At 54.3% G+C, this 19,854-nt stretch overlaps 6 protein-coding genes across 6 annotated transcripts; 2 read left to right on the top strand and 4 right to left on the bottom strand.

Annotated features, from left to right (window-relative positions):
* Positions 1–1,652: 1,652 nt before the first annotated feature.
* On the top strand, positions 1,653–5,137 carry B0H18DRAFT_878540 (RNA dependent RNA polymerase-domain-containing protein; the record flags this gene model as incomplete). Its single annotated transcript, XM_048040633.1, has 10 exons — positions 1,653–1,948; positions 2,006–2,468; positions 2,526–2,631; positions 2,693–3,487; positions 3,534–3,640; positions 3,690–3,731; positions 3,789–3,888; positions 3,947–3,958; positions 4,012–4,309; positions 4,369–5,137. 10 exons carry the CDS (start codon positions 1,653–1,655, stop codon positions 5,135–5,137), a joined length of 2,988 nt encoding a protein of 995 aa, XP_047892117.1.
* Positions 5,138–6,217: 1,080 nt separating this feature from the next.
* On the bottom strand, positions 6,218–7,134 carry B0H18DRAFT_459423 (uncharacterized protein). The gene is made up of 2 exons (XM_048038182.1): positions 6,652–7,134; positions 6,218–6,600 (listed from the first exon to the last, which is right to left on the bottom strand). The coding sequence occupies exons 1-2, from the start codon at positions 6,994–6,996 to the stop codon at positions 6,481–6,483; spliced, it is 465 nt and encodes a 154-aa protein (XP_047892116.1). The 5' UTR covers positions 6,997–7,134; the 3' UTR covers positions 6,218–6,480.
* Positions 7,135–8,656: 1,522 nt separating this feature from the next.
* B0H18DRAFT_1085665 (cytochrome P450) lies at positions 8,657–10,835 on the top strand (the record flags this gene model as incomplete). The annotated part of the gene is made up of 12 exons (XM_048031945.1): positions 8,657–8,725; positions 8,866–8,955; positions 9,005–9,088; positions 9,148–9,248; positions 9,270–9,447; positions 9,509–9,579; positions 9,696–9,816; positions 9,871–9,968; positions 10,021–10,047; positions 10,102–10,355; positions 10,440–10,625; positions 10,687–10,835. 12 exons carry the CDS (start codon positions 8,657–8,659, stop codon positions 10,833–10,835), a joined length of 1,428 nt encoding a protein of 475 aa, XP_047892115.1.
* A 441-nt stretch (positions 10,836–11,276) lies between these two features.
* On the bottom strand, positions 11,277–14,166 carry B0H18DRAFT_878449 (uncharacterized protein; the record flags this gene model as incomplete). The annotated part of the gene is made up of 11 exons (XM_048040624.1): positions 11,277–11,403; positions 11,506–11,558; positions 11,624–11,684; positions 11,748–11,776; positions 12,049–12,138; positions 12,335–12,507; positions 12,567–12,668; positions 12,725–12,845; positions 12,946–13,075; positions 13,145–13,514; positions 13,569–14,166. 11 exons carry the CDS (start codon positions 14,164–14,166, stop codon positions 11,277–11,279), a joined length of 1,854 nt encoding a protein of 617 aa, XP_047892114.1.
* A 461-nt stretch (positions 14,167–14,627) lies between these two features.
* Positions 14,628–17,007, bottom strand: B0H18DRAFT_878489 (Alpha/Beta hydrolase protein; the record flags this gene model as incomplete). Its single annotated transcript, XM_048040628.1, has 6 exons — positions 14,628–15,568; positions 15,622–15,715; positions 15,768–16,032; positions 16,060–16,211; positions 16,264–16,606; positions 16,733–17,007. 6 exons carry the CDS (start codon positions 17,005–17,007, stop codon positions 14,628–14,630), a joined length of 2,070 nt encoding a protein of 689 aa, XP_047892113.1.
* A 478-nt stretch (positions 17,008–17,485) lies between these two features.
* Positions 17,486–19,244, bottom strand: B0H18DRAFT_1014558 (oxaloacetate carrier). Its single transcript, XM_048029159.1, has 12 exons — positions 19,077–19,244; positions 18,857–19,021; positions 18,795–18,806; positions 18,723–18,747; positions 18,563–18,673; positions 18,465–18,508; positions 18,267–18,413; positions 18,100–18,213; positions 18,019–18,045; positions 17,832–17,964; positions 17,741–17,777; positions 17,486–17,684 (listed from the first exon to the last, which is right to left on the bottom strand). The coding sequence occupies exons 1-12, from the start codon at positions 19,161–19,163 to the stop codon at positions 17,612–17,614; spliced, it is 975 nt and encodes a 324-aa protein (XP_047892112.1). The 5' UTR covers positions 19,164–19,244; the 3' UTR covers positions 17,486–17,611.
* Positions 19,245–19,854: the final 610 nt, after the last annotated feature.

Below are 19,854 nucleotides of genomic sequence, written 5' to 3'. Positions count from 1 at the left end.
CAGGCATAATCATGCGGAGTCCTCGAGTTGGGTATACGTGCATCTTACGGCGCCCGGTTGTCCCTAGATAGATAGAAGCCCTGTTGTAATGAAAAGACGTCGACGGTATTGGCAGCGTGTGGGATGGGAGCAGTGACCGAACATCGCTTGGGCGCCCAGGCGGGAATTCGCGTGACCGTGATATCGATGGACTGTGACAGTCGCGTCGCACCATTCGACGCGCGCGGACGGCCCTCGCGACTCGCGAGCCAGGACACTTGAGCACGCCTGAAGCAACTTAGTCAGAAAACACGGACGCGACTCTGCATACTCTGCTTACTCTGAAATGTTCAGTACTCGCAAAAAATCTGTGGCGCAACCAACTGTCGCAGGCACAGTGAGTACGCTGGCAATGTGATCACTGCAGTACGCGTTGAGCAACGAGAACAACCCAGACATCTGAGGAGGAGTTCTGGGGGGATGGTTCACCCGGGGATGCGGACTACTGGGCTGGGGTGGGAGGTGAGCTTAAGTCTTGACTGCGCGGCCTGCGGTCGTATTCAGACCCTCGTGCGGTACTACCAGAGTCCCTGAAATCGGGAAACAATTCCACGAGTCAGGTTGAAAGACAGCAACCTTCCAAGCCGGAAGTAGTACCGTTGAGACGTAGTCCGCGCAAGAGGACCATGATTGAGAAGGGAATTGGCTCCAGTGATCTTTGTAAGTCGTTCCAGCCATCCTCAGCCAGCGATATCAATGTCCTGTCCCTATCCCAAAGTGACGGACGAAGGGACACACGACATAATCCCGTCTTCGAAGGGGAAGGGAAAGGCTGTTCAACGCGTCGGGGCAGTGGCTTCTCGTGCTTATGCTACATCCAAAGTCAGTACATGGTGCTGGTTCATTGTGTACGAATTTATTGACTACATGTTCACATCAGGCACCAGAGCCGGAAGTATATGATACGGATGGATACGACACTGACGAGGATGAAGGTATGTGGCCTTCCTATCTTACAGTTCGTCTTACTTATTCAGGATGCTCATTCCATTAGTCGAGCAGAGTACGTTCCACGTCCTCTAGGCAATAGGCCCGACGCTGACGTATCTGTAGTGCTTGAAGGTGATACAGATATTGAGGTCGATGCTGAACTGTTCACTGCGCCGACCTCGCGAAACCCATCGTTCGAGTTCTCTGAGCCCTCGATATCCCGCGACACCTCCTTCACGTCCGTCGGGTCCAGTGTCCCGGTCGTCACCACACCTACGACTGGACGCAAGCGGACGTTTGAGTATCCAAGCAACTTCGACACCCCTCCTTCGCCCGTCAGCCCGGCCAAGGTGCAAAAGCGGGCATCACAGTCGGAAACTGCACTCCACAGACCCGATACAAGGGCTTCCATATCGTTTCCACCACCTAGAACCCACAGTTCGCCGCAAACGCGAACCCGCCCACCGTCTCCGGTCAAACCGTCTCTCCTTAACACCAGTCCGAGCCGCAGTAATCGCTGGCTGAAGGAGATCGAGGCGGCACTGGCATCTCCCGCCAACGAGGTGAAGGAAGCAAACACCACCAATGCAAGTGTCACCCCTCGAGCCCCGATGACCAAAGCGCTCTCTTTCGGCTCGACCTCTCGCGGACCTTTCCGTAGCACGAAGGACACCACCTCGTCGATGCCCAGTTCGTACAGCCACCCGCGGCGAGAGAAACCCCCATCAACTTCGAGTATCAGCATCATTGCTCACGACCGCGAGGTCCAGCACAGTATGGACGCGAAACGTATCTCATGGGGCGTCCAGTATGAACTCGCGCGAGGAGTCTCCGGCGGTCGATGGCAGTGGAGCGACGTGACGGAGGAGAGGCTAAACCGCCTGAAAGGACCGGAAAGCGAGGCGGCGCATCTCGTCGAGCAAGTCATGCATGACGCCAACGTGTCCAGGAGTGTGCGTGCGGCCAGTATACCACTCTGGTATGTGAACTATACTCTTCAATTTACATGTGTGCTGATGGATGCGGCTTGTGCTAGGGCGGAATTGGAACGCGAGCAGGCGGCGATCGAAGAGGGCGCGGGACGAGGACTCGGCTTACGTGGCGAGTGGAAGGGCGACCCTAACTGGTACGGAGGCAAGATACGACAGATCGCTAGTGTCGTGGAGGCCGGCGACGGGTTCGCCCTTCGCCTCAAACCGATGATGAAGCGCAAGTCGAACCGTTTCGCGCGTTACCTCGGCTCGCGCCGAATGCTGCAAGTGAAGCTTCCGGACGACAAGCTCATCCGCAAGAGGGGCGACGATGTCAAACGATTCATGCAGAGTAGGTTCGTTCTGTGCGGGCGGGTCTTCGTAGCGTTCGCCGCGAAGGACGGCAAAGTCTTTCTGATGGAGACAAACGAGGACTACGAGCGCGTCGCCGACGGAGCGGATCGCACGAGGATGACGTTGGAAGACCTCGTTCAATGGCACAACCCGATGGATCTGAACAGCAAACAGGTGAGCCTCCGTCGGGTCTACGCTCTCTTTATATGAATGAAAACGTCTGTTGCGCAGCCCGTTACGAAGTGGGTCACCCGCTTTGACCTCGGGTTATCCGATACAGTTCCAGCACTCGCATTCGAGGGCGAGGGAATCGACATTTTCTATATCGATGACAAGAGTACGCTACATACGACGCTTGTAATCTACTTTGCATGTACTCATAGTCACACCGAATGTAGCTGCTCCCCACGTCGGCGAAAAAGTACCCGCAGAGAAGATCCTGACGGATGGCTGTGGTTTCATGAACTGGGCAGCTCTTGCTGCTATTGCTCGAGCGTTCAGGTACACACGGTTTCCGACTGCTGTCCAAGGACGCTTCGCCGGCACGAAAGGTGTCTGGACTCTTCATCCCGAGGATCGATCACCAGACGTTCCGCCCAAAATATGGATCAGACCGTCACAGCGAAAAATCCAGCATGGACGGCTCGAGCCGTCTCACCGCATCTTCGAGTTAGTCGCACCTCCCCGTGTTTCTATCCCGTCGCGTCTGTCGCGACACACGGTCATGGTCTTGTCGCACAACGGCGTTCCCGACAACATCCTCATCAATTTGATGGCTGCGGGAATAGAGAGCGAAGTACAAGCCCTGAGCTCATTCGATGATCTGCACCTCCTTCGCGCGACGGTAGCTGAGGTTGGTCGCATCTTTCCTGCCCGGCTGCAGCGCCTTGCGTCGGGGTCGGCGCGTCTTTTCGGGCTTGGGCGTGAGTGGGGCCAGGAAGCGGACGAAGACGATGATGTCGACGATTTGGAACAAATCGGGTCGGTTAGTCTAGTAGACCGCAACGAATACAGCGGCGACCCGATTAAGGTTCATGAACGGGCTTGTGAGATGATCGCAGCGGGCTTCCGGCCGCAGGAGAACCCGATTTTGTTCAAGTGTCTGCGAGACATTGTCTCTTACAGGATCGCTGAACTCATCAAAGAATACCATATCACTGTACCAAAATCCGCAGATGCATTCATTATTCCAGGTATGTGTCTGTTTTGCTTCAGTGTTGCTCATGCTTACTCTATCAGATCCTTATGGTGTCCTTGAACCTGGGCAAATTCATTTCAAGTCTTCAGAAAACCTCAAAGATCCCCTTGATGGTTCTGGAGCAAACATGATCACAGGCAATGTTTTGGTATGTGATGCATGTTGATGGGCTGTATAAGTACTGAAGTAGTGAACAGATATATCGCAATCCAGCTCGACTCCCAGCTGATATCCAGAAGGTCAGCATAAGAATCTTTGATGCCTATTTGATTACAGGTTTCATGCTAGGCTTGTAGGTCTCTGCAGTGATCCATCCACAGCTCAGTGACTACACAGATGTCATCATATTCCCTACCAAGGGACCCAGATCTATGGCCAGTCTCCTGGCTGGAGGAGGTAGGTCCTATATGATCTTGCCCCTGCTTGTACTGACCAAGGGATCTCTATTTCAAAGATTATGATGGAGGTAAGCCAGTGTTATAGAATTGTGAGGCAGCATCCATTGAATTACTTGATTAGACACATGTGTCTGCATCTTTGATGAGCTTTTAGTACAGTCTTTTGGGGGCTCTCCTATTACAGATGCCCCAACTGACTTCCTGAAGAACAATTTTGAGTCACAAGACAACATCTTGCAGATAGCTGATGTTCTCTCAGAGATGAGAATAGGGTCTATCAGCACAAGAGTGTCTCCTTTACAGGAGGCACTCTTGGTTGGTATGATCAGTCCCAATGTGGGACAATATTCCATCTTCCATGAGAATACAGGATACCTGTATGGTCTTGCAGACAAGAGAAGTCTGCACAATGCATGGATGTAAGAAATTTCATTTGTCACATAATGTGAGCCAAAGACTGATCCATTTGTCTATGTAGGTTCAATACTGTACTTGACTCGAAGAAAACAGGCCTGACAGTCAAACGAAGTGTCCTTGCTAGGGACACGAAGGACTATGGTCATGCACAGCCACATTGCATGACACCTGCAGTGAGTGAGGATGTGGTTGAGTCGGGTAGCTTTGGGCATGGCCGGCCTTGCCCCAAACGTGACCCAACTCTTCCGACATTCATACTGGATGAAATTTTGAGTGCAGGGAAGACCCTCGAGATTCGCTACCTCAAGGAATTCGAAGCATCGCAGCACCAAAACCAGCATTGCGATCACGATCTTCTCAAACCCTGGGAGGATCAATTGGCATGGGCCACGAGGTTGCGCGAGGAGAAAGGGTACACCGACCCCGAACATGAGCTACAGCGGATCCCCACCCACGTCAGCGAACACCGTCGAAACTGGCTGAGCGCCGTCCGCGCCGGCGATAAATCGAGGACCACGCTGGCGCCAGACGGATCGAAGGGATCATTGCCAGCCGTGAAGCCATCCGAACGGTTCAGAGAGGTGGCAAAGTCATTCGCCGACGGACCCGCCGACATCGTCTTTCACGACGCCAGGACAATGTCGACACTCAAGGCATCATATGCCTATACCATGCACCCGAAGTTCGCATTCTCTGTCGCATTCTACGACCTCTGCAGGATCAAGGCGGAATCGCTCGGCATTGCGCCGCAGACGCGAGAGTTCGCGGACATGATGACGGTGCCCTCATCGGCGAGGCGGATACTCTTGCAGAAGGCATCGGGTCTGTAACTTTGGCGAGAGCTTAGGTATGCCGTGTCACTTCCTTGACGCGCACTAGGTTCACTCTTTATCAAGCATCGGCCCACGGACTTGTTCATTGGACTCTCATTTCATGCAGTCGTTGTAGGGGGCACAGATCTGGACGAATTCGTTGGAAATCATGGAATGGATCGCACCGGGACAATGTATCGAACGAAATTCCTTGCGTACACATTAGACTGAGCGCGGTCGCGCTAGGCTATATTTCATGACGGCATAGTCACAGACTCTAGGCCATATAGGAGTGAACGTCGCCGTGATCCGTCAAGGGAGGGAAGGTAGGCGGGGAGCCTGAAGAGATGTGAACTGACGCGACGACAACAGGCTGACATACCCTACCCAACACCAACGCCTGGCTCTTGCGACCCGTGTCGTGGCGTATATGATCGCCTCGAATTGTCAGGTGTCGAGATTACAGCATCAAGAGGCATATAACGCGTACGCGCGTAGTGAGACCCTCGTGTCTTCCGTGCGTCCAGTCATAGACGAATATGCGCCCGAGTAAAACGACGTACATCCGCGTTCTGAAAACCCACGTTGTTGAAATCGACCGGCCATATTGCATATTTGATGACGGGCATGTATCTGCATACAGCAGGTCTGAGGCCGGTAGGGTTTGGTCGGGCAGGGCACGGAGCAGGTCCGTGGCAAGACATCTGCGCTGGAGAAGACAGGCTGAGGGCGGCGGAGATATCCTGGCTGTTCTACGCCCCAGCATCATGGTATCAGGCATATTCTACAGTCGAATCTACATGGATAGGAACGTCAGTCTGATGCTCCCATATCCCGCATAACGGAGCCAAACCTGAAGGGGGGGTGCTTGCGGGGAGATAACGGCAAGTAGTCCAGATTGCACAGCTGGCAGAATCCGACGGCTCCATACAGTGACAAGCGAGCTGTGCCGTGTTCGAGGCCCTATTGGAGGAACGGGCGTATGTGCGCCTGCGTCAGTGCGCAGAAGGACAGCTGGTCGGATGGCCTTGGCTTACGGCGAGTCTGTCCCAGTGTTTCCCGAAGCACGGCATACGAGTTGAAGTGCGACGCACTAGTAGCGAAGAAACACGAGCAACACACGGAGCGGCATCCGCTGATGGGGAACCACTGTGGTAGAGCTGGATATGGCTGAAGAGTCGATAGCCTGAGGTAATTGAGCTGAGCAGTAAACGTGCATTCTAGCCTCCGGCGAAGGCGTGCACGCATCTTCGGAGGTCGTTCCTCGTCCTATGCCAGCTGCCATGGACGGGAGAGTGCTATGTCTGGCAGAGGGAGACGAACGTCCGCCGATTTGTGCAGTGAACGTCGATCGAACTTCGTCAAGCATAGAGCTTCATCCAAAGACGCGCCGCTTTTCCAGCCCATTGCGAGCCGAACATGAATACATCCGTCAGTCTCATGGCGTCGAGCGGTGCAGACAGCCAAGGCCGCGGATAGGACTACTAGGAAAACGTCTCAATCTCGGGTGATACTGCAGGATGGTCACTCACACGCGGTGTATCATTAGCATCCTGAAGCGAAGAGAAGTAATCGCGCCAGGTGGCGTGTAGTACAAATTCTTCTAAACTTTGTGGACGGTTTGCAGCGGGCCGGCCAGTAGTTCGAAAGGTATGCCCTAGTATTGGTGTCGAAGTTCTTCGATTGAGCATGAAGAATATCTTTGCCACTGCAAGAAATGTGACGACAATACCGCGTGCACCCGCATGCGCCACGAGGATCGTCGGCGGAACGGTGCTACAAGCACTCGGAAGCGCAACGTGAGCTCGTCCCGCTTCACCGTACCCACGGCGGATCGTGAGCGACAGAAGGGTTTGAGATAGAAGGGCCCAAGACATTTACAGGCGCATGCCCGTTCAACGAATTCAAGCGGGCTTACCGAACGACTCGCGTACATGAATTCTCTTCCAGAGGCCGTGGAGGACATGATCCGTTCGAATTGTGCCGATGAACGTTGCCTGCGACGCGAATGTGTCTGTACTTCTCCTGAGAACCGTCTGCCTCCGAATGGTCGAACCGAGAGAGTGGCCCGGGCTAGGAGGGTGGAGCGCGGGCATGAGTAAATCGATCGGAGGCACTCAATTCAGACTTGTGTGTCGAAGTACCTCGAGACATCATCAGATCGGCGATCCTCCAACGGCCCATCATTGCCTCTTGAAGCAAGCTTGAGAGGCCGTACTCCTCACGGGAGAACACACATACCACCTGAGCACGAGGGTTAACTAGTTGAATGGGCAACTTCAACTTGCGAACACTCCCCAAGGCCGCTCATCGCAAGAAGTCCGCTTTTACGGCAAAGATGCCAATGCGATACAGACTGCATATGCAGTGGCCCATAGACGACCGCGTAGGATAGATGTACTATCTGAGCGATGTAGCGTTAGATCAGAAGCTCGTGCCATCAAACCGACGAACGGATGATAGCACAATCCAGAGTTTCGGAAAAGTGAGCGGAAGAGCACATCCAGAGGTCCTATGAATGCTCTCGAAAGGAAGGAGGCTCTTCATGTATAATCGGCTAACCAGATCAACGTACACGCAGGCACAGTGCAGCAACTGCTTCTGGATGTCGGTGGTAAGTAGATTGCGTGGCAACGAATGATGTTCAACTTACATCTGGTAAATTGAACGTGCCTGAGGTTGCCCTGTAAGCAGATCAGCGTTATGCGGCACAACCTAGAGCTTCGAAGAGTCGGAGCTTCCTGCCCTACTTTTCCTATTAAAGCGCAAGCGATGAGCCCTATAGCTACCTATGATGATTTATCGAGCACATACGTATAACCAAGTCGACAGGGTGGACTCGAGGGTGGCAAAGACAGTTGAGATGAGAATGCTCTGTAGAACCACTGAAGTCGAGCATCGCGATGCCATGGTTATGTGCAAGTTGAGCAAACCGACGCGAACAGCAGAACGCGTAAGTGGCTGGCTGTGGCTGGAAGCCCGTGATCATACGTGCATTGCCGATGCTTCAGTCTGCCACTCTCACTTCGACCCCGACCATCATATTGCGCTACTTCGACGAAGCGGGCAATGGGAAGGACTAAGATGTCCTTAATACTTGACTCACTCCAGTCACTGCAATGGGGTCTAGTCCTGATCGCAACGTGCGTGGAATCGGAGAAGTCCCGACCTCTCCGCTCCTATACGGTAAAGGGTAAGGCTCTACTGTTATCAACTGACGCCTTCTGAAGCCAGAGCAATGTACGTACAACATAGAATGCTAGGCCACCTGCGTCTGGGAATTTCCAGCCAGCGCAACAGCGCGTTCCCTCGGTCTGTAATCTCGAAGGCCTCGAAGTCCAGAACCTGCCTACCAGCCATCCGCCTGGTCCAGTGCGCCGACCAGATGCGCGGTGAAAACATGCCTAGGTATGGATTCGTCTCACGAAGCTGTACATGAGCCGCTGAGAGAGTCAGCATCGCTTGTAGTGAGAGGGCGGGTACCGCTTGGATGCCTTAAAAGTCTGTGAGACTTGGTAGATGGCACACCAAGTCCCCATGGAACACCCCTACTTGCTTGCTATTACTTTTGCTATCTGTTTCTACGGCGTCGTCAAGCGACGTGCGGTACGTATGTTCCACCAATTTTGAAGCATCGCTACTCATTCCGCATATAGATTTCGAAGGCAAAGCACCCTCCCATTGTCCATATACCGGTGCGGTTTACGCTCCACCGACATTTCCTAGCCTCTGAAACTCCGTTGCAGTCGGACGATATCTTCGCAAGGCCGAAAGAAGCGTATGCATCCGCACTCCAGGCATACGGCTCTGTCATTGCTGTGCACCGTAAAGGGAACGTGAGTTCGACCCAGTGTCCACCATTCAATATTTGTTAATGTCACTCAGCTTGAATACATCGTCGGGCCTGAGTACGCCAGATATGTTCTGACATGCGACAAGCTCTTCAGCTTCGAGCAAGGCTCAGCTGCAGTGAGTGCCCGAGATACCGCCAACAGCAGAGTCGCGCTCAACAGGGATGGGACTTTGAGATCATGAATCTTCAGCCACTCATGGCCCTCACCCAGGGGGCACTTTTCCAGGATCTCAATGACTTCGTTCGAGAAGGCATCATTGCAAGGATGGATGAATTGTTTATAAGAGTGAGTGCAAGCGCCGTCAATGCAGACCGTCGACTTACTATGATTGTAGTTTTCCCCATTTATGACCGTGACGGTCAGTCTTTTGTGGACGCAGTCCGCCTACCTCATAAGACACAGTCTCTGCCCGACTCCTTCCTGCACTCTCGTGACACTATTTCCGAAGCCACCCTGATCCTTCTTTTGGGCGATGTGAGCGATCTTCGGCTCTTGCGCAGAACCGGTGTCGTCTCTGACTGCATTGTCTTTTCAGGCCTACGTGAGCGATCGGAACATGCGAATAATCGAAGACGTTTCGAACGGGATGGCGGAGCTCACGGGGCAGTATCAGAACTTTCCTTCCTGGGCAAATACATGCCTTGGCTGTGGGTCTTTCTCACTTGGTGCGTTCGATGTGTCCGTTGGTTCACCACCGTCGATCCTTCTGACACAGCATACAGGGTCAACGTGATCCTAATTAAGATACCATTCGGCTTCGTGCGACAATTGGGGCCGCAGCTCTGGGCAGACATGAATAGATATGAAGCCATGATCGCGTCCGGCATTCCCACGCGAGAAGAGGTATGTCTTCTGTCGCGTTGCAGTGTCTACGGTTGGACTATCTGCTGCGACTAGCCTAAGAATGTACTGTACTTCATTGTGAAGACGTACTCGCCCAATGGTCGGCGGATTGGACTCTTACGTCGAATCTACATCTGTGTTTTGCTACTCTGGTGAGTCGCCTTTGAATCGTGCATACAAGATTAGCTTAAGCATTTACGGCAGCTTGATTTTCGCGGCTGTACACACCACGTAATTCATCTCGCACTCTCCGAGGATGGTCCCAGAATTAACATCCAGTCACAGGACGGTCGTCTCGCAATGGGTGCTCTTCCAACTTGCCTCGCATCCGGACTATTTGGCCCCGCTGCGTCAAGAACTCCTTCGGATCCGCGAGGAAGACGACACGGGTGCTATGCGTTTGACTGCAGCATCCTTGCGGGAAGCACACCTGCTTGACTCGTTCATCCGCGAGGTGATGCGGCTCAAGGGCGACACCATCTCCACTATGCGCTGCACCACGTGCGATGCGCCGTTGGGCGAGTACGTCATTCCCAAGGGTGCGCGCTACTCTTTTCGCTTCCGCACTGAAGGCTGGGACAGTGCATTGAGACGGACATGACTGACGTTCTCGACTACTGCAGGGTCCTACGTGACTCCGATGTCGTGCATGGTTCATGAGAACCCAGAGACCTTCGGAGATGAGGCCTCAGACTTTAACGGCTTCCAATGGGCGGAACAAAGCAAAGACGCAGCGATGACCGGCGCCGCACACATTGTCTTCGGACTGGGCCGCTTCGCGTGCCCGGGTAGAGTGCTCGCTATCAATGGTCAGTTCACTCCTTTACTCACACAAGGATTCTTCCGTCCTGACGAAGCATCCCGGAATAGAAATCAAGCTTATAGTGTTGTGCCTGATAGGACGTGCCACACCGAGTCTTCTTGAAGGCCGGTTCGAAGTCACGGATCCCCTCAACACCGTCACGCAGCCTCCCAAAGGTACTCTGCTCTTCACGCCGTTGGAACAACCCCTGTTATGAAGATATGACCTTCTGGACTCTTGCGGCAGTAGTCATGTTTGTGCTGGTACATATGCGTACCACTCGTAGCTAGTCCGTGAGTTTCGCATTCCCTCGCGGTACGTTGGTCCTGCGATCGATGCCCACGCTGGTCCAACATTGATATTAAGGACATGGGTGCCACACGACCATGTAGGGCAATGTAATGCTTCACGATAACATTAGATGAGACTATATCAGTGGCAGATCAACGAGCGTAGAAATATCCTGAGCAGTGTCCCCAAACAACACAACAGAGTTGCCTATACAACCTCGCAACCGTAGACCCACAGATGAAGCAAATACACGAACAAATATACATTATCCACTCAAGAGGTGATAATCACCGACGGCCACGGCGGCCGTAGGACTGCAAAGGAAGACGAAGTTCAGTTATATGCCGGTCTGACTTCTCCGAAACGCTCAGCTCACCCGTCCAACCTTCTGCTTAACGACCCGTTTCTGGAGATACCGGACCATGTTGCGAAGGTCGGGGTATGCGAAAAGGGGCACGACAATGGCCATGACGGGCAGTGCAATGATCCAGAATCTGTCATCAACGCAGTTAGTATTCATTCGCGAAAGATGATAGCAGAGGGATCGAGAAGTACGTCGATATCAGGGTACAGCGGAGAAAGGGATGAGGACGTACATTAGGTCGCTGTGACCGTGCATGATAGACCACATGTTCTCGAAGTTCATACCCTGTGGCACGGGAGCGAAAGAGCCCAGTCAGGCATATACTGCCGGATGCATGGGACGGCACGTACGAAGTATCCAGTCAGGAGGGTCAGCGGCAAGAAGATGATTGTGGCGAGGGTAAGCCGACGCCTGAAAGGTGCGCCAGAGGAAATCAGTACTGCGATATAGGAACACGGTCGACACTGCACGCACATTACTTCGTTCATTTCGTACGAAGCCATCTGAGGGGCATCACTGTCAGCGAGCGTTCGCGGATTCATAACCGAGGCATGAAATCCTGCAGCTGCAGAAGCTCAGGCAAGGTGGATAGGCGGAAATATCATATCACGAAGTGGAAGGCATTCGCCAAATTGAGTCGCTCGCCATTGGCTCACCAAACCACCGGCGTGCGTGTATTGCAAGTGTTTCTGCCGGCATGTGGGCGACAAGGAGCGAGCAGGACCAAACCGGTGCCACGCAGCTGCGGATTATAGCAAGAGGAAACACCACCTACATTGAACGTGTAATTGATCAGGTTCTCACTGACGCCGGCAAACATCTCCAAGCTAGATAGGATATACTCCATATGATCATGGACATCCGCCTAGACCAGAGCGATCCTTAGTCAGTATCATTCGACGTCACTGCCCCAGCGCGCCCTGCGAATCTCTACACGAAGCCTGACTGGCCAGATCTACCCCCGATGCACGGACAGCTGAGACGACCTGGACGGAAGTCCCGACTCTAGCAGAATTCTGCAGGGTGCTTCGGGGATCAAGGAAATAATTGTACGGACGTACCAGGTAAATCTTGGCCTTATGACTCATGTACCCTTGAATCTTCATGCTGGGGTCGACTTTCTCGGTCAACGCCGCCACCCGGTCATCGTCGTACCGTCGCAGGCCATAGATGACTGTCTTAATTGGCTCGAGCGTGCGTTTGTGAAGGATCAAGTCACCCTGGAGGATGTGCACTGGCGTGGCGAGGCGAGATCAGACCAAGCCGGTGAGGTCTGAACAGCGATAGACATACACCGACGAACAGTCTCCATGCTGGGCTTGAGAAGTACTTCTTGCTCAATCTTCAGGATCTTGGTCTGGTATTCTTCTATCACCTCCAGGGCGGAGTCCACAACTGAATTCCGGGCAGTAAGCTCTCACGTGGCATACACCGAGATGCGAGAAACGTACTCAGGTCAAGCAGGCTTTGTACCAAAAGCGATGCGTCTGCCGACGTTCGTAGGCCGGTATGCCGTTGGCGCAGACGATTGGTGATGGGCTCCGTAAACGCCACACTTGGATCTGGAACGTCCTGTTGAGTTCTCCGTATTCCACGGCACAGAGTGAACCCCACCTCTGTTTATAGAAATGACCGTGCCTGTACGTGACAGGTGAATAAATTGACATAGGACACATGGCACAGGCCTACCATCGCGAAACAGGAAAATGCACAAAGGAAGGACCTTGACGGCGACCCGGTCGCCTTTCTTCAGTTCGCGGATGAGCCTCATGTGGCGGGCAGCTTGTTTCTGTTCACCTCGACTAAGTACAACCTGTCCTCAGAGGCAGAGTCACGACGAACTGCTGACCTTGTTGTCGTTGGCAGGAGACTGAAGTCGCTGCTGTTGTTGAATCTGCATGGCGACGTGCTCCACGTCCTTGGCCTCCTTCACCTTTGCGGCACCATTCCTCAGCGACCCGCGCTTTGTAGAGAACTTTGATGCGCTCGCGCTGCCGTACACAGTGCGGTCGTCGTCTGGCTGCGTGACCTCTTCTTCGCCATCGGAGTCGTCTATGCCAATGAGATCGGGTGACTCTGAGCGCGGAAGGTTGGTGACAGACGAGTCAGGTGTCCCGTAGTCATCCGAGGTGAGCGAGTGGCAGAGGACGCGGAGAAAAAGATGTTGTGGGTAGTAGTCGGCCTTAGAGCGAGAGTGCTGGCGCTGGCTGAGGATGTCCTCGATAGCAAGGGGGTGCATGTCTGGGCGATAAATGTGTCAACGTTGAGTTTGACGACGACCGTAGGGTCACACACCGTACTTGAGCGCGAGCGCGCTGATCACGTCCCAGCTTATGCCTCCCACGTTGATCCACCGTACGCGCACCCAGGGATCCCTCCTACTCGCAGAAGGGTCTCTCAGCATCTTGATGAACTCGTTGTTCGTCATCCGGCCAAAGCTGACGCGCAGCGTCGAGTAGTCCACCACCTCGATCACGCACTTCTGCTTGATACCGCTGTACGCCATGTTCGCGGAGGCGCGGCGGGGGTCGACACCTGGCTCAGCACCGATGCCTGGCCGGACGAAGACGGAGGACGCGGTGCGGTTCATCGCCATGACCTTGCGCACCGTCGTACGGAAGCGGTCCCCCGGTGTGGTGAATGCGCGGGGCAGCACATTGTCAAAGTCTGGTCGCGCCGGGGACCTTGCTGTGGACGCTTGCTGCTGGGAACTTGGTAGGTCCGGTGCTGAGACGACGTCCGGGTCCAATTGCCGTGGTTGTCCGCCCTCGGTCGCGACTATCGGTTCTGGTGAGTCTGAGCGGTGCAGCTCGGTCTCTCGCATCATGGCCTCCTCGAGGTCTGGCGTGAGCGAGCGGCCCTCCGAATCGGTGAAGCTGTTTTCGCGAGGCATGGGTAGGAAGCTGTGAAGATGGTCGTAAAGAAAATGAGAGGGTCTATCGCATTCGTGAGTCGGTTCGAATGGAGGTGTGCATCATAATTATCATATGGAGCAGAGTTGCAACACAACGCTCCCGGGCGCTTCACAAACTTAGACACCGGCCCGCCGCCTCCTCCAGCACCAAATAATGCAGGTATATACTGGATTCTCACTGTGCGCATCAAGAATATGCTTGTAACGCCTCCACTAGCAAGTAGCGAGATATAAAGCCGTTGGCATCAAGCCATAGTTGACGCGGACGTTGAGCCATAACGCAGCGGAAGAGCATTCCGTGCCAGCGCTCAAAGCATAACGGTAGTGGATGAATTGGAAGCCAGCAAATTCGATACTTCGTGAGCGTCGTTGATATGTTCAGTGCCAGCCATTTACATTGCCCTACAATAACTTAATGTCCAGGCAAGGAAACTCGGCTTTCATGACTGTCCGAAAACCAACCCAAGCTGGTTCTCGATGAAGTCGCACTGAGCGACTCGGTACGGTTCGATCGTTTCTGTCGCGGTAGCGTTTATGATGACCTCGTTGTCGCCCGTGTACGGCGGCCACTCGACCACCGCGCCTTCATAGTTCGGGTTGCCAGTCCACGCGAGGGACGTCCACCGCTTGATGACTTCCTGCGTCGTTGCAAGCTCGCTCGGCGTCAAGGGCTGGTACAGGTTGTCCGTCTCCGCCGTGGCGAACACCCAGTAGAGCTCGTCCGCGTGGCACACCTGCCCGGGGCATGTCCTCGGATTCGCAGTGATGGTGGACCCGAGGCCGACGGCGAACATCACTTTGTAGTTGTTCCCCGGGTTCGTGGTGTTATCTGCGAGGGATGAGAGGTAGAGCATGGGGCAGTGCAGGTACCAGTCGGTTATGAGCTGTGCGAGCTGCAGGACCGTGCCGTCTAGGTCGCCCCCTGACGGTGCAGTCGCGTACGGGTATAGGTCCGGCGGGGCGTCGAGGATCTTCTGCACCTGTGTGCTATTGAACCATATGTCGAGGTTGTCCGGGAAGGCAGATGGTGAGGCGTTCGTGGGTATCGAGTCAGGGATGAAGAAGCAATATTCGCATTCGTTCGTGGCCCAGATGGTTGGGACGCGCGCGTAGTTTCCATCCTTGATACTACTCGCGATATCCGTGAGGACGAGGTCACCATCGACAATGATCTCCCATGAGAGGTTCAGGTCGTACGAGGTCGCGACGATGTCCATAGTGGGAAGAGCACGGACGCAAACCGCCATGGTCTCGTTGAACTCGGTGGACGAGTTGTCCGCGCACCCGAGAGCTTTGGCAAGCGTTAGAGACAGCTCGAGGGACCTAGCGGGTGAGTAGAACTGGTTGCTAGTGGGCCAGTCAGACTCCAGAATGGCAGCGCCTGTTCGAATAGCGAATCAGAACAACGTTCCATTGTGAGGTTGGCACACTCACTGAACAGACCCTCGGTGTAGGCTGGGTTGGTCCCGAGCAGGTACCTCGTCATTCCTCCTCCCGCTGATTCACCGAAGATCAGCACATGCGTGGGCTACTCGAATGCGCTCAGCTCGCACTCAGACGTCTAAAACAGCAAGACTCACGTCTCCACCGAAAGCCTCGATGTTATCTTGCACCCACTGCAACGCCAAGAGCGTGTCCCTCAGTGCCGCGTTCGAGGCGTTGAACCATCCGAATGCAGTCAAGCGGTAGTTGACCGTGACAAGGACGACGCCTCCATAGGACACCAGGTTGGTACCGTCGAAGATGTTCGAGGTCGACGGGCCGACATAACCACTCGACGTCTCGTTGAAGGGGATCGGACCACTATCACCTGTGTTCAGACCACCGCCATGAACTGCAAAGGAGCTACGCTTGACTGGTGAGCTTCACTACACCACTGAAAGAGACGCACTGAAGAACATGACGGGCAGCTTGGGCGCAGTCTGCACTGAGTTCGTCCCAGAGTTGACAACCGGCGAGAATACATTGACTTGCAGACAATCCTCGGCATCGTACCATTCATGGCCATTGTCGGCATCAGGAGGCTACGTCCATGGCTCAGGCCGATCGACTTTGGATAACAACTTGCATACGCACCTGGGCGCATGTGGGGCCATACTCGAGCGCCGAGCGCACCGTGTACGGGGACGCCTGCACCGGCGTCGGAGGCTGGAACCTCGCTTCCCCAGTCGGTGGCTCTGCGTACTTGATACCCAGGAACCGGAAGCTGAACTTGTCGCGGTAGCCGACTAGGGTACCCGCTGCAGGGGTGGAGAGCTGGATCTGGCGCGACGTGTCCGCGGTGATATTCGAACGCGTGAGGGGTGCGGAGTTCGTGCAGAGCACGGGCAGACGTGCGCTGAGGTCGGCAGTTGAAAGCGTAGAAGAACCCGGGTAGTCATCTGTGGAATCATAGCTCGGGGTGAAGACTGAGCAACTGCTCGGTTCTAGGTGGTCCATGACTTCATCAGCGATACAAAGGCTACCTCATCCGTATCCGTGCTCACCTTCCGCCGCAATCCAGATCTGCTGCGAGGTATCGAGTGCAGCGCCATGCCTTTCCGACGTGAGGGCCACCGACAGGTTCTGCGCGTTGAGACCCGTGCTATTCGGCGAGGGAAGCAAGGTCTCCTGCAATTGCGCGCAAGCTGCATATGCCTCTGCACACGTAAACGAGTTCGTCAGGAAGAGTGCGCTGGCGCGATCTGGGTTAGACGGGTTCAAGTCATTGTTGGATACGATGACGACGTCGGTATCAGGATAGGACGAGACTGAGGTATTCTGTGCCACCACCAGGCTCCCCAGAACCAGGAGCTCGAGAAGGAACCGCGTCTTCGCCATGCCGAACGAGCAGCGAGAACGCTTACCGGCGTCCTCCTTCACTTATATGCGCCAATCCGAGCGAAAGGATACGCGCTGAGTCCATCGCCGTTCACAGTCGCGGAGCACCGAGGTTTCCACTGTCCCCAGCAACACGGGGATGCGTCCGTAAATACCGGACGCCATCGTGACCATCTGTATTCAAGCATCGACATACGCTGACCATTCGGTCCGCGTTGCCTGAGTATTTATGATCGAGCAGACCTTCATGTGTAGGATCGAGGACAGAATATGGATCAGTTGACCTGTGCTTCTCGCGCTCAAGGACCGATACATACGCACCGCGTCGAAGACACCCTCGAGGAGGGTCCGTTTATCCGAGGTTCGCCCTTGTTACAGCCGCAAAGTTAGCCAATTATTCGTGCAGAACGTCAGAGGACCGGCGTGCCCCGCAGTGGACGAGCAAATACTGTGTCACGATGCGGAGACCGCACGTAAACGGCCAGAACATCTACTTGTGAATACTGACGGCAGCGGAGATACAGGCATTAGTTGGATGTATGAAAACCCGCATGTGCTGTGGGCAGGGTGCGTAATGTATGCAAGAAACCCCACAGTACAGAAGTTAGTCGAGGTTCCTGTCGCGGAACTTCTTGTACAGCCCCAAAATGACGTCGTTCGCAGTAAGCGTGATGATCCTGCGAATAGTCTCAGCCCCCGTGCATATCTGAACAGCAGCAACCTTAGGACATACGTATGCGGTGCTATACGGAAGAAGTGTGCCGTAGACCCTGAACAGACAATCAGCTACTATTGCAACAGCACATGCTGAACGTAACAACTACCTTTGTACCACCCTAGCGGACCCTCGGCCTTGAGCGTCTTCCATAGACAATCTATAGGGTTTTTGTACAGCGTGCCGACGAACCTGCCGTTCGGAAGTTGTCGTGTCGGTTGGTTGTATACACGAGTCAACGCCTACGAGAACCAGGTCAGTCACTGTGGTGGTGATTGCGGCAGACGGCAGCTTACGGTGTCAGCTGGTTGCATTGCTGTGAGCTGTTAAAGTGGTTAACTTGAATGACCAAGAGACAAACGATCACAGCGCCTTACCACACACATGCCTGACACTGAACTACTCGCCAGGTACGTCCAAACACTGTCAGCGGGGAGAATGCCGTTCGAGACAAGCTGGTTCTTGGTCCAGTTGTAAGAAGGCAATTGAACCTGGTCTCAATAGCTCAGACAATAGAGGCGGCTAACTGTACTTTGGGACTTACGGACGAGCCCATCGCCGTGCGTAGAATGGCAGCATCGACACCGCGGACGAGGCCTCGCAGACCCTCTCTCCGGAAGATCGTGGTGAACGCATCCCATGCGCTTTTGTAGTAGTGTTGTGTACCGACAGGCAGAGCGGGTGAATATGCCTTTATTGCATGCGTTCAGCGTGTATCTGGCGTGCCGTGCCATGAACTCACCTGCAACCGCGCCTTGATCAAGAACAGAGGATTGCCCATGGATGCTAACGCCCCTTCATCATACCGTCCCCTCATGCAAGCGCACACGAATCACATACCACCAATCGCCCCACTCGCGGCACCAGCAAATATTGAGGTATATGGCCGCTGTTCTGTTGGCGAGAAGCCGAGTAGCTTGTTGACATTTTGTCGAATCGGCTCGTAAAATCCTGCATGTCCGTGAGCTAACAACACTTGCAACGTAGCAAACTCGCGCACCGAGACGAGACCCGTTAAGGAGGATCTGCGGAATATGACAAGGAGTCCATCAAAGCATGGCTTCGCACTCACTTGATACAGATACTCTCGTTGAAGTCAGTCACAAAGAGCGAGGGAGATGGTGACGCGCTCACAGCAGGACCGAGACCTCTCTGGATTCCCCTGATCCCCTCGTGCTTCCACGTCTTTTGCAAGACGTCCAGAGTGTGCTTGTACACCTTCACGCCACCATCCTTCGCTAGCTCGCCCTGCAGCTGTAGCCGCGTCTTTGCCACTTCTGGCGGGTTGGAGAATGTGACCTAGACTCGTCCAGATCACTGGTCAGTCCCACCGGGTCCATCCCTCGTCACATACCGCCACGCATGCCGCCGCGCCGCCACAGAGGAATCCCTCCGCCGTGCTGAGTGGGCGGCCCTTGACTGGGACTGCACTCGAACTCATGGGTCTAGGAGAGCCCCAGGCTGCCGCTGGCTGAATAGGTGAGAGTGTCGTCCGAGCGCCGCGCAAGTCTCAGAGACCCAATGAGTCAGGCTTATGTGGCGGCAATGTGGCGGTCGTGCGCGCGGATGTCGGGACGCGGTGTCGTGATCATCGCGCTGCGTAGCTCGGATGGACATCGCGTAGGTACAGTATGCGGGGACAAGACACGCTCTCACAGAGTAAATTTATACAAGTCGTTTCTTCTCGGCTGAGAGGATCTTCTGATGCAAGAACGGTACAATGTATTGATTGACATGCTGAGCTCAATTGTCTGACTGAGAAGCATATGTGACGTGAGTCCGTGTTGCGCGAAGTTGCACGACGCATCTGCTCAGTCGAATACTGTCAGATCATCAAGACAAGCGACTATCGTGCATGGCAGGATCGGACGCAAAGCCAACGCAAGACAGCAGTGGGACTACAGTAGGATATATAAGCCATGATTATCATTGCATCAGCCGTACTACGCAGGATCACCTCAGTTGGGCCCCGCTTATCTCGCAAGACCTTGAACAATGAGCATAAGATCAACACATTTCTTCGCGACAGCGTAGACGACGGTCTGCAGATGAACAGGCAGCGAATTGGGAAACACGCTCGCACCCACGATGCGCAGTTTGCGAAAGTCATACACGCGCATCTCATCGTCTAC

Source organism: Fomitopsis serialis, assembly GCF_022376445.1.
Source record: "Fomitopsis serialis strain Sig1Antser10 chromosome Unknown B0H18scaffold_45, whole genome shotgun sequence".
NCBI classification, from domain to species: Eukaryota; Fungi; Basidiomycota; class Agaricomycetes; order Polyporales; family Fomitopsidaceae; genus Fomitopsis; species Fomitopsis serialis.
The sequence above is the reverse complement of the archived record's forward strand: the minus strand, read 5'-3'. Positions and strand labels throughout refer to the sequence as shown.

Coding starts and splice junctions, on each gene's coding strand:
- B0H18DRAFT_459423 (XM_048038182.1), bottom strand. CDS start 6,996: ATGTCTTGGGCCCTTCTATCTCAAACCCTTCTGTCGCTCACGATCCGC. Junction 6,601..6,651: donor ATGCTAATGATACACCGCGT/GTGAGTGACCAT, acceptor TTTTCCTAGTAG/TCCTATCCGCGGCCTTGGCT.
- B0H18DRAFT_1014558 (XM_048029159.1), bottom strand. CDS start 19,163: ATGAGTTCGAGTGCAGTCCCAGTCAAGGGCCGCCCACTCAGCACGGCG. Junction 18,414..18,464: donor TGATCAAGGCGCGGTTGCAG/GTGAGTTCATGG, acceptor CATGCAATAAAG/GCATATTCACCCGCTCTGCC. Junction 17,965..18,018: donor CAATGCAACCAGCTGACACC/GTAAGCTGCCGT, acceptor TGGTTCTCGTAG/GCGTTGACTCGTGTATACAA.